The sequence below is a fragment of the Juglans microcarpa x Juglans regia genome, chromosome 5S (genome assembly GCF_004785595.1).
Source record: "Juglans microcarpa x Juglans regia isolate MS1-56 chromosome 5S, Jm3101_v1.0, whole genome shotgun sequence".
Classification (NCBI taxonomy): domain Eukaryota; kingdom Viridiplantae; phylum Streptophyta; class Magnoliopsida; order Fagales; family Juglandaceae; genus Juglans; species Juglans microcarpa x Juglans regia.
The window spans coordinates 19,528,465-19,542,010 of NC_054603.1; the positions used below are offsets into that span (position 1 = coordinate 19,528,465).

Genomic DNA, 13,546 nt, shown 5'->3' on the forward strand with positions numbered 1-13,546 from the left:
ACAACCACTTACAGGACGATGGCCGAGGACCATCACAATCGAGCTCAATCAAATCATGTTCCATGAAAGCAGCAGACAGAGAACTCCATCACTATGACGTGTCGATAACGCCTGAGGTTACCTCTAAAAATCAACAGGGATGTAATGAGGCAACTAATTGAGTCGTACGGTGATGGCCATTGCCCCGGAGGCGCCGAAACCATCCACCAGCTATGGAGAAGGAGAAGAAACTGTTGGAGGAAGTGAAGACAATAGGTGGGAATGGGGTTGAAGTTGAGTCTCGTAAGCAAAAGGGCGAGAACGAGTAAGGCACCATAAGCAAAAGGTCGAGAACGACAAGAAGGGGCTCGGGACAACAACAACATTGAGGAGCAAGAAGATCTGCCAGGAAAGTCCACCCTTAATGGGGGGGATCGTTCCCCACAGGGTCATTGATACTCACCAAATGATGCTTCCAAGTATAAAAGCATATTTAAAATACGAAGAGAGCTTCCAAGGTCATTTCCACAGGGACAACTATATCAACCTAATCAATCAAGCAAAAGTTTGAATGCAGAATAATAGAAAAAGAATATAGACAGATAGATTTTCATTTCTTGAGTGCGTTTGGTCACTTTGGTGTAATTTACTAAGAAAATAGAATGGACTATGTGCACTGAGTTTATACAAAATGTAGGATGAATTTGTGATTTGTTATCAGAAGTGAAGGGTCGTAATTACTCTAGAAACATTAATTCTTGTTAACATTAAAAACCTAGATCTGCAACTTTAATTTTTGAAAAGTGGGTTGATAGAAAAGCAAGTAACACAAGACAGTTTTAAAGCTTTAGAACCAAGATTGAAATTCTTAAGAATGTAAACACTAGGGTGTAAAGGGTTAGGGTTTCCTCGACCATCGAGTTGTTGGTCACTGGGTGCATCTACTCGTGTTAAATCAATCAAGACATTAACACTTAAATCCAAACAGACATTCATACTCAAATAAAAGCACCCAAAGAAATAAACCCCTCACTATATTGGCATCCTCTTTCATTTCAAGACTCTTAGGCTAATGGATCCTTGATTATTTCAATGTCCTGTTGTGCCGTGAGTCTACAGCAGGTCAAGAACAAGAGATCCTTTCAAAACCAATAGTGAATAGTGAATGATAATATAGAAATAGATATAAGCTAAGTGTTACAACAACCAACAACATTCAAAAAGAGTGAAGAAAACCCCATTCCCTGCAACCCTAGTTGCAAAAATTAGCCTTGAATCATCCTATAAAAAGTGATTCCAAGACCCTATCAAAACCTTAATAGAATAGTATTTTTGCAAAAGCAGATAACAATGAAAAACCCTAAAACTGACACAAAGCAAATTCCCTTCACCCTTGTGCCTCGGCCCCTTTTATTCTCTCTTCCCTTCATCTCTCTTTCTCTCTCTTCTAACCGTCGTCTTTCCCTATCTCGATTCTACCCACTGGAAGAACACTCATCTTTCTCGAAATTTCCTTTGTAACCCTTCGGCTTCTCCCCTTCTACAGATGCAAAGTAGGTTTACGCAAGATAGTGGAATGGGCCTTTCAATAAAGCCTGGCCGAGTAGTTGGTTTGAGCTTCAAGGTAAGGTTGGGCTTAAGTGTAGAGTTGGGCCTTGTTACCTACATGTTAAACAAAACTGTTAGCCCATGAAAAGGCAGGTAAATATCAAATATATCTTCTAAACCTACCGTCTATGAGACAAGGCCCATTTCCTCAAAATATAACATTTAATCTCACTTATAAAACTATTTAACCTCAAATTAACTCACTTTAAATAGGTATTTTAATCAAAATATCTTGACAATCAGTCATCACCAAGGCCGATCCGAACTAGACCCTTCCCAATGAGAGCATGCCACTTCAGAGACTTTTGATGTGGAGGAAAATCCCCCACATTCATGACCATGAGGTCGCACTGGGGGTTCTGAAGAACGTGAGTCTTCATCCGCTCTAAGCTATCATTATAACCAAAAAGTCATGCATCATTGCAAAAACCACGAACATAAGACAAATTCTCTCGCAAGTTACGGATGGTGGTGTCATGAGCTTTTAAGACCTGCCTCGGCTTCTCTCTTTAGTTTCTTTTCCTCCTCAAAGGCCTTCCTTTTATTAGTCAGAGACTCATTGGCATCATCGACCCGCTTCGTCAGCCACTTGTTCAACCGACCGTCAGAGTCCTGCTGTTGGCACAGCTCTCAGTTGTCAGCTCCCAGCTGCTCAAGCTCCAACTGGCATTTGTCAAGGGACTGTTGCAGTATCTCCCTCGCCTCGGAAGCAAGTAAGGCCTCAATTCGAAGCTCACCAACTTTCCCATAGGATCTTATCAAGTCAGCAAGGGCCTCATCGGCTTCTTCTTTTTGCTTCCACTCCTTAGCCACACAGTCCAAGGTCAGTTGAACAAGCGAAAGAAGAGTCTGATTATGGTTCCTCAACTCATCTTGGCCATCCATGATAAAGGCCGCCAGGTGCTCCAATCCCTATCACAGAAATCAGAGTCAAGACCAAGACAAGAAACAAATGAAGAGTCTGAAGAGCTTGTAAGTTAAAGTTTTACCCCTTTAAATAACCTTTGGAGTCTACCCTCTATCTCACGGATTTGATCAGCATGACCGGGCAAAGTGATTGTCTGAATGTCCGCCGAAACTTCTTCAATGACTCCTCTCCCTCCCCTTCGTTGGGAACTCCGGGCTCTATTGCCTCCTCGAAGTCCCCGCCACCTCAACATCATCGGAGGAAATGACCTCGACCACGAGGGCAACTTTGACAGCTACATCTTGGACTGGCGATGCAACGCGAGGAGGATTCACTATCGTCTCCATCTTCTTGGGCACCTTCGTTTTAGGCCGAATCAAGAGTGCCAAAACTAACAGACCCCCTGGAGGGATGGGGACATTGTCAGGATCAGACCAAGTGGGTGAGGTCCTCCGGGGCTTCTTCCCTTTCCCCTCTACCGACAAGCTAGGGGAAAGGCTTCGAGCAGACGACATGACCGAGTTTATGGGGAAACCCACATCAGAGCGCAAGTTGGCCGAGGAGGGCACAATATCGACAAAGGCTGTCCTCAATCAGTAGAGCCTCTGAAGAAACGTCATCTGGATGCGCCTTCACCCAAGCTTAGAAGACCCTGAGCCTAAGTGCCTCTTCCGAGGTTGACTGTGGGCGTCGACCCGTGTCCCCACCAATGGTACTCCATATAGCATATACGAAAAACCAGCTTTTGATGGCCTGCCGGATCGGGTACTCTCATCCATCGCCATACAAGAAGAAGAATCGGCGGTTGTACCCCTTCACAACAGCATGTTACACCTCCAACCGAGCCAATTCTTGGACCGATTGGAAGCTGTAGAGGTGCTAGCCCTCTGTACAATGTTGTGAGTAATGAAGAATTCATGGGCTGTGAGGTCCAGAAAGTCTGACTCGACCTCCTCCAATGCGCAGCACCAGATGACGCAGCACGAAACAAGAATCCTCCACGCACTGGGAGGAAGCTGAGCAGGCTCTAGCTCCAAAAAGCCCAAAAATTCTTGCACCGGTCGGCAAAACAACAACCTAAGGCCGTAAGAAAGCGTGACGGGGTACACCACGACCTTGGTACCATAACCCTTGAAATCCACCGCCCCTTTGGTGGGGAAGGGCACCACGAAATCCACCTTCGAAGGGGCCCTGTAGGTCACCCTCAACTCCTCCAGTTCAGCGGGAGTCACCATAAGTGCCATGAAAACCCGACGAATTCATCCGGGGCTGAACTGCCTTGACCAACCTCAGCCTGAGCACCACCAAAGGACCTAGCCTGTCCAGAAGGGCGTAAATATTTCTTCAAATCCATGAGCGATCTAAAGAAAAATAAGAACTTGCAAGGGAAAATTGAAGGAAAACAAAAGAACAAACTCGAACAATGAGCAAGAAATGCAAGAAATAGAGCAAAAGGCAGAGTGAGTATAATGAATTTCCACAAGGGAGGAAGGGTCTTTATATAGGCGAGGTTGATGTTTGGACTCCCGAGGCAACATAACTCCATATGTTTCCCCAAAGTACCAGAATCCCTCGATTATCGCAACTTTTACAGAGCATATATGCTAATACGATGTGCGTAATAATTGGTTGCATAACACGAAGTCACGACACAAGAACCGAAGGGACGCCATTCAATGCGAAAAAGTAACCGGCACCATACTGCCACGTGGGAGGAAGGCAAACCATTGCTTGGCTCACAACAAAGACGGTCGGGTGGCCTTGCAGAGCAAAGGATTAAGGAGTAAAGAAAGAATTCCCCTCGAACTGTCCGAGAGGAATTGGCAGAGTAACTGTAAGGGGATTTTTTCTATTTCACAAAGCCCACTGGGCCTCGGCCCAATACCCGGCTCAAGGACATCGAGTTCATGTAGGGGCAAAACGTCTACCTGGAAAAGGAGTCGAGGAGTCGACAAGATAGGTTAGTTTGACAGCCTACAGCTGCATTCAGAACTCAGAGACTTACACAGAGCGCAATGGGAAATGTAGAAGACCCTCGATCCATCGGCATTAGGCCAAATATGGCTCAAAAGGGATGAACGCAAGGCCAGGAAGCCAAGCCGTATTAATGGCGCCACTACTAAGCAACACACCACATTTATGGTGCCGTCGTAGAGCCACACTACATTAAAGGACTCTGACAGCAGGAGCAACAGAGGAGGCATGTCCTCTGTAAGGGCAAGGACGATTTTCACCTCCCCTAACCTAAGGTATAAATAGCAAGCTCCAGGTACGAGAAAACTCTTTGATCCCTAAACTCCTTTACTTATTTACAAACTTCCAAGAACACTTACTAATTTTGGCATCAGAGACTCTCTAATCCCGAGGCTGCCCTCCTCAAGTTGCTTTCTCCATTGTCTTTTGCAGGCCAATTTCGAAAGACCTGAATTGTCGAAATCTGGTCTAAAGGTGTGCGAAACACGATGTTAACAACTATTTAAACGGATCTTAAGCACTGCATACGAAGGATCAAATTGGAGAAATTTTTCGGTATTCCTACAGTACATCCTCATAGATAAGGCTCTACTGTAGATCTCCAAAACATTAAAAACACATTTTTATTTCTTCTTGGAGAGTCGGAGACAGCCTTCCCGCGTTTCTTTATTCTCTCTCGCATCCTACTTACTCTGCGCCCAACTCTCCAGTGCCCTCGCGTCCATTGACAGAAGCCCCTCCGTTCGTCTTCTTTGATAATCTTCTCCACCTTCATTATTCTCGATGTGTGTGTCTCTGTCTCTCTTGCTCTTGCTTTCGCACATAACAAAATATCGAGATTTATGGCTGAATCCAATATTTTTTTAGGTTCTGGGAGGACGAAACTTTTGATTTCAATCTGGGTCTCAATTCGTGCTTGTTTGAATAGATTTATGGCTGGGATGAATTGAAATATGTAAGGTTTCTTGGTAAATGTATTTGTGTGAGCATAAATTTGGCTCAATTCCAATCAAAGTAACTACGGTTTATGCCCCTGCTAAAGTTTTATTGTGTTGAATTGGATCCTTTCGTGACCTGCTAGCAGATTTTCTATGCAACGGAATTGGGAATTTGCGACCTGCTAGCAAATCCTTTCGTGACCTGCTAGTAGATTCTCTTGTTTTGTGCATTTGGATTTGTTGGGATCTACTGAGAGTGTGCAATATGTTGTAATAGTGAATTGGTTTTGGAGTAGCTTATGGCAGCTTTTGATTAATCATTCAATGCCTTTGTTATTTTGAAATTTCTTTTATTTATATGCAAGTACTCTCTCTGGTGTTGTATATATGATGTAACGAGACTGTGATGATTGTTGGATTATTGATTTACAGTGTGAAATCAAACCTAGGGGTTCGAATTCCATGGCAAAGTAAACATGGATGCCCATTTTCCCTATGATATGTAACACAAAACCAATCATGACTTGCAGCATTTCTTTTATCCATGAATTGTGCCCAACATTGTGGTTGATTTTTCATATCAAAATTAGTTCGTTGTCTGCATTTTATAGAGATGCATTCAATGGAAATATGTTTTTCATGATCTTACATGAGAACCCTAACATCGAGAACTCCTTTTCGAGTCGAACTCAACATGGTCCAATATTTTTTGAAGACTGTTACCACCAAGTTGAGGTTGTTACCACTAATAAATCACGAATGGGTACAAACTTCACTCAAGAGGAAGACAAACTCTTTGTCTCGATGTGGTTAAATACTAGTTTAAATGCAATACAAGGTACTGATAAAAAAAAAATACCCAACTTAGGGAAATAAATCCTCTTACATTCGAATGAATATAGGCAAACTACCATTGAGCATACAATTGGGTCCTTAATGTATCGGTGGTCAACCAATTAACAAGTGACTAATAAATTTTGTACCAATCTAGCCCAAGTTGAAGGATTCAATCAGAATGCCTTAACTGAGTAAGACAAGGTATAAAGTTCATCTATAATATTATTTTGTTAAAATAATATTTTTTTTGTTTTTTCTCACTTAAGTACAAACTAAGTATTCTTTATGCTTGTTTTGAATATGCAAGTTGACAAAGCAAAGAGTAAGTATCAATCAACTAGAGAAGACCCAATTTTCATTAGAGCATTGTTGACATCTTCTAAAGGACCAACAAAAAGGGTTGAGCAGCTCATACATCTTGTGCTCCTGAATCAATAAATGAAGCTAATTGGGACAATGTCTTGGAAGATAATGCTGTTGACTTAGAGAGGCCAATGTGTATGAAAGCTAAAAAGGCCAAGCGAAAGCAGGACTCTAGGTCAGTTGAAGATATTGTCAAGATCTCAAATATGAAATATACTCTTCTTGAGGAGTCACGTCTCCAAGAGAGAGAATTCTTCTTTAGGAACAAAACTACATTTGAAACAAGCAAGAGAAGAGCATAAAATATGACAAGAGGGACGAGCGAATTAGGTTAGAAAGGCTAAGATTTCAATTTGCATAGCTTAAAGTTGAGGAGAAAACAGGCAATTTATTTTGCATTATTAAATGTTTAATGCAATTATTATCTTGGACAATGAAATATGAAGATATGCTCTTAGCCTTATTTAGAACACTTAGACCTTGTCCAAATCTAAGCCTCGCCGAGGTTTAAATTCAAAAATAAACATTCTGTGCTAGTGATGGCCAAAAAGAAACTAAAGAAACAGTTAAACCAAGATAACATGTTGAAAGCAGTAAAAGCCTGAACACATTGTCCACCAAACAGAATTGAGTTAATATTGACTTGAATTTCAATTTTCTTTTTGAGCAACTGAAGAGCACTTGTAAATTGTGACACTATATTAGAACCCATATAATATAGACTTGACAACCAAATGGTATGTACTGCTACCCAAAGATTGAACTAAAAAAGCCTCCTATCACACGTTTTTTATGCCCTCGGTTGCCGCCATACCCATCTGGACGTTAGGGTGCTCATCCTCGGTACTCACGAATCTGGACCAGTACCAGTGGGTCTTCCAAACCCTGCCCATCTCTTCAATTGGGATACCCTTTGTTTCAGGCAAGAAGAAGTACACAAAGATGGTCATCACCAACACGAAGAAGGCAAAGAAGAGAAACAACCCGAACTTCATGTGGCAAAGCATTGCTAAGAAGGCTTGAGCAATGATAAATGTGAAAATCATGTTCACAGACACGTTGACACTCTGAGCAGCAGATCGGATTTCAAGAGGGAAAATTTCACTAGGCACCAACCAGCCTAGGGGACCCCAAGACCATGCAAATCCCGCAACATAGATGCAAATGAAAAGCACCACCACAATGGCATACCACTTGGGCAGCTCACCAGGATTTCCATCCACTCCAAATTTAGCAGCAATTGCAGCTGTAACAACACCCTGCAGAATGTAGAGACCAAACAAACTTGCGTAAAAAGAAATTTTATCACCAATGTGCCCGAAAAAATATAAGATCTTGATGAATAAAAGAGGTACCTGGCAAATGAGCATTTGAATTCCACCCACTAGGAAAAGAAATCTCCTTCCCCATTTATCAACACCATAAATGGATACCATAGTTGCACCGACGTTAACAATTCCGGTAATCACAGCCGACATTAGGGCAGCGTCGCTTCCGAACCCAATGGTGTCAAACAAAACAGGTGCATAGAACATGATCACATTGATTCCAGTGAGTTGCTGAAAGAAGGGAATTAGGATAGCCATAGAGAGGTGGGGTCTATATTTTCTTTGCAACAAGTTTCTCCAAGGGTGCTCCACTAGCTGTGATGCTTCACTAGCCGCAACAAGGTCACTGAACTCTTCGTCAACATCCTCAACACCCCTAATCCTTATGAGTTTCTCTTTGGCCTCGTCATGTTTGCCACGCTCAATCATAGAGTTGGGGGTATCAGGAAGGACTAGTGATCCAACGGTGATTATGAGGGCAGGGACCATGGCCCCACCCAAGCTCAAGCGCCACCCCCACCCACCCTTGATCTTAGCAAAGAAGTAATTCAACACATTGGCAATAAGGATACCAACCGTGATTGATAACTGGAAGCCGATGTTTAGAGCTCCTCTGAACTTGTAGGGTGCCATCTCAGAGAGGTAGAGAGGTACCGACTGTAATTACAGAAAAAATACAACACAAATTAGCATAAAAAAACGAAGATAAATGATCTTAAGAGGACAAACATCGTGCAATCACTATAAAAAAAATAAATAAATACGAAATTTATATAAAATAAAAATTAATATTTTAATAACAGATCATACTCTTTTTCAAAACGATTACACGACGTTTACCCATTCCACGCAACTAGATTTCTATAAAAAGAATACTTTAATTTCGTAATGAACAGATGACAGTCAGATGGGAATAACTTAAATGAAACAAGCATGTCGCCCTCGGAGGGGCCACACGCTGTTGCCAAGTTGTCATGCCTGTTGAAAAAACAAAAATCCTAATTATTTATGAGACAGTCAAACAAGAAAAGAAAAGGACGCGATAACGATTGCAAATAAAAATATGGCGTATCATCTTGACTTTGTGGAAAAATAAGTGTAAGAACAAAATATTCTTCTCCTCCAATCGCTTCTTCTCTCACTACCCCCGCCCCCTTTGGGCGCCCTTTTCTTTTCTTTTCTTTGCTTCGGTTTCAGAGGAGTGAAGAACCATGTTCATCTTTTCTTTTATGACCTTTCTCGGACACCAAACAGTACACTTCTATTTATTTCATATATATATATATTAAAAAGAGACTAAAAAAAACTGAGAACAGAGTAGAGAAGAAGAGGAAGGTAGTATCTCTACAGCAAGAAAACAAACAATCAAAGAAATGGAACCTAGAGCCAAATATCTGGATCAGAAACAACTTTGAACCAGAGATATATTTACATCATATTCCAAGCCATTGTCTCATCTGTTATACACTTGTCATTTACTTGAAAACCTTGCAAATCTATGAATCAAGATCTGAAAGAAAAAAAAGTAAAGTTTCCACAAATCTGAAGAACACAAATAAAACCCCAGTTTTATCGACAAGTAAAACTTCAAAAACTAAAATAAGAAAAAATAAAAAAAACACATTTCAATACAACCAAAGAAATAAACCATTATGTGTCATTCTGTTAGAAGACAACTTTTTTGGTCTTCCCCTCCCAACAATGTTCACTGAGCCAAAACAACATCACAAATAAAAGAACTAGATCCGTAATAGCGATAAATACAGAAGAAATTACTCTCCTTCAAAATGATAACCCATATCAGGAAAAGGAGAAAAAAAGTACCTGATTGGCAAACCCAATACCGAAACCGAGTAACATTCGGCCAACGATAAGCATCCAGACGGCTTGTGCAAAGCCATTGAGGATGGCACCAGCGCAGAAGAGCACGCCTCCGAATAGCATGGACAGCTTGCGACCGAATTTACGCGTCACAGTGGACGCCACGATCGATGAAAGCAGGGCAGCTAAATACAGAGACGACGTGAACATTGTCAACGTCTCACTGTCATACTGGCAGTACTGGTTGGTGGACGAGTTTTCATGCTTCTTCCGGTACACCGACGGGAAGAACTTCTTCAAGAAAGGGTCCATTGACGTGACTCCACCTGTCAAGAATCCAAAAAAACACAAACAAAAACGACCTATCAGCACATAATCATGATTTAGAAAATATCAAACACTTTTAAACTACAAATCAAACTTTTCTTTCTAGGATTCCGACTAGTTACGCTTATTATTTACCTGAAATTCCAATATCATAACCGAAGATCAAGCCCCCCATGGCTGCGATAATACACGTTACAGTCACAAAGGGAGTGAGTTTGCCAGGGTACTCCCTACCGGGTACACCACCCGCTGGAATTCCTCCGACGGCAGGCATTTTCACTGTATTTTCACGTCAAAACTGAAAGAAGAAAGGCTCAAAGGCAGCGAGGAAGAGGATGAAAACGAAGAAAGGAACCCAGCTACAGCTCTTTCGACAGTAATAACGAATGGAGACGCATAGGCCAAGATGAACCAGATAGACATAGAACTTTAGGCTGCTTCTGGCTTCTGTATATATAGAGAGATCAGTGAAGAACAAGAAATTTTCTTTTTTTTTTTTCCAATTACATTCTTTATTAATTTCTTTGCTGATTACAAGACTTTACAATTACTTTATTTTGCAATATCTTGAGCTGTCAATCATATTAAATCCTTACATACGAATCAACACATAATTAGAAACATCCTGCGTATAAAATACTTTGATAAAAATGATAAAACTTATTTTACTTATTTATCTATTAATATGGCGAGTGATGTTAGACACATATATGAGTTATGCAAACGTTTTGTACTTTTTTTCAAAAAAATTAAGGTTTACTATTAAAAATAATTTTTTTTATATAAATTTCATATTTATTTATTTTTTCTAAAAAATATACGTGACATTTACACTCTATAACTATAAATATCATTAAATGTAACTGATATTTTATCTGAATATTATCTATAAATAGAAGAGATAGATATATAATTAATATAGTTGAAGCATTAAATGTTTGCCCGTCAATATTCCGTGCTCGAAGCATTAAATATTATTTATCTCTCCCCGAATTATACAAAATATTTACGTGAAAAAAATAATGAAATTCCGAGATGTTTATCTATATTACTTTAAAGTTGGGACATTGGATCAAAATGCTAAAATTTTCTCTTAACTTTGCAGCCTTTGGATCATTTCATAAAAACTCTAGGAGATGATGTGACGTATAAATTTGGGATTCCAAATGGAGAGTGCCACTGCCGTAAAAGAAATGATAATTATAGTCGTAAGTGTGTAAGTATTATGTAATCATTTAAAAATAAATAAATAAATATAAGACTTACATATAAAAATCAATTTTTGAATAGTAAATTTTGCTATTCTTCAAAAGGACTGCATAATATTTATATATTTTATAACTGTATGTAATATTACTCCTACTGTGATATATAACAAAAATAAATTTATAAATTAATATAATTTTATATAATATATTAAGATCTATTTTATAATACAAATAGATTTATAATCTAATATATTACGTCAAGATACCTTAATTTGTAAATTTATTTTTTGTAAAATATATTTGTAGTTAAAAGATTAGTCTTAAAAGGAATAAAAAAAAAAATGGCCATTGCCATTTTAAAGGAAATACCGTTGGTCAGACTTAAATGAGTTAAATCTACACGTCATGTATTACTTGGAGGGATTAGGATGTGTAAGTGATTCCGGATTCGCGTATGTTTTGGGCCTCTGACTCAGCAAAAGTCTTCTTTAGTTCGTCAAAATAATGAAGAATAATCGGTGTTTGGATAAAGTTGGATTATTAGAGGCTGTGGCACGTCGGCTACCTTAATAATCGGATTTGGAATAAGAAAGAACAATAAAGAAGTCAGAGAAAAATATATATATACCTATTATTTATCATTTCACATTTTATATTTTATAAAAAAATACTTTTATATCTTATTAAAAAATTATAGAATGAATAATGGTTAATATATATCTATATATATGTACACATCGAGGATACGTCTATACTTGTACGACTTATATAGAGGGCATAAATGTAGTTTTCGACATTGACAAGGGTACATTAATAGGAGTGGTGCTTTTGTAATATTTTTAAAAAGTGAGGGGTCAATTAGTAGTCGAGACTGAGATGCCGGACGTTGAAAATGGTAAGGAACGTACTGTGCAGTAGATTCATACAGACTCCCGGCGAGATTACGAAGCGCATTTCATTTTGTTTTGGGACAATAGTACCCTCGTTATGATCTGGCGTATCCAAACGAAGGAAAAGATGCATCACGGATAGCCTATTTTAGTGTAACTGATGGTCTTTTGAAAATTGACACATCCAACTTGGATATGATTGGTGAATGTGTTTTCTGTTCTTTTGGCTCGACAAAGGAGTTATCTCCTCAGAATCCTCAATTCCAAATTTCTAAATATCTTGAGTGTATCTTGTCCGGTCCGATCTGATTCTGAATAAAATTTAAAATCGAATTAGTATGTATCGATTTTATATTTTTTTAAATCGATTACGCACTAATTATCTTCCTAAACCGATATTTTCAATTTTATCGATTTTAGTCCGATTTTTTGACTTTAATAAAATGAAAATTTGTCATAAAAAAATCTATTTAAAAAATTCTGCTTTAAAAAAATATCTTTTATTAAAAAGTTGTTACTATTTACAAAAACATGCTTTATAAAAAAAAAAATCTGTTATGTTAAAAAAAAAAAAAACTACTATAAAAAATTGTTACAAAACAAAAATTGAAAACATAAATCTGCTTAAAAAAAACTGCTAATAAGCCTATAAAAAATCATGTTTAAGATTATAATTTTATATTATAAATTATAATAACATTATCTTATAGATCAGCATATGAAGAATATAGTGGTGTGGCGTGTGTAGATCGTTGGTGGCTTGAAAGCATAAATCACACATTTTTTTACTAGAAAATCAGAAAAAAAACAAGTATGCTCAATGATGTGGGGGAAGAAAAAAGGGAGGAGAATACAACATCCCATCCCTCTAGAATTATAAAGGTAGAGGAACTAAATGCTACTATACTTAAAACATTTTCATTTTCGGGCATGACATAAAAGGATTCCATAAAAATACATAATAATCAGAGTACTTTATTAAAACAAGCCTCTCAAAAGCTTAAAACTATCAGTAGCACTTACTGAAAGATAAAAATAGTAATGTGCTACAAATCACTCAAAATTGTGATAAATAAAGTTCTCCACAATGCCTCAAGCCACAATGTCATCCCCTTGAGTAGCATCCTATCATATAGCATTCTCATAATCATTCTCAACTGCATTAGGAAAAAGATATAAACAAAAACAAAAACAAAAACAAAAACAAATCAAACACTCAGTAAGAACTGCATCATATAGTAAATATAATAGCAATCTAGGTTTTTAGTCAAATATTAGCATTCCTAAGCAACATCAACCTTATAGCATACATAACATTATCCTCAAATCATAAAAGAAAGCATACATTCTTTAACCTCGTATTCTT

The 13,546-nt window shown here is 38.5% G+C and overlaps 1 protein-coding gene across 1 annotated transcript; it reads right to left on the reverse strand.

The window, feature by feature from the left end:
• Positions 1-7,219: 7,219 nt before the first annotated feature.
• LOC121268115 (sugar carrier protein C-like) lies at positions 7,220-10,578 on the reverse strand. The gene is made up of 4 exons (XM_041172242.1): positions 10,218-10,578; positions 9,759-10,081; positions 7,962-8,591; positions 7,220-7,865 (listed from the first exon to the last, which is right to left on the reverse strand). The coding sequence occupies exons 1-4, from the start codon at positions 10,354-10,356 to the stop codon at positions 7,386-7,388; spliced, it is 1,572 nt and encodes a 523-aa protein (XP_041028176.1). The 5' UTR covers positions 10,357-10,578; the 3' UTR covers positions 7,220-7,385.
• Positions 10,579-13,546: the final 2,968 nt, after the last annotated feature.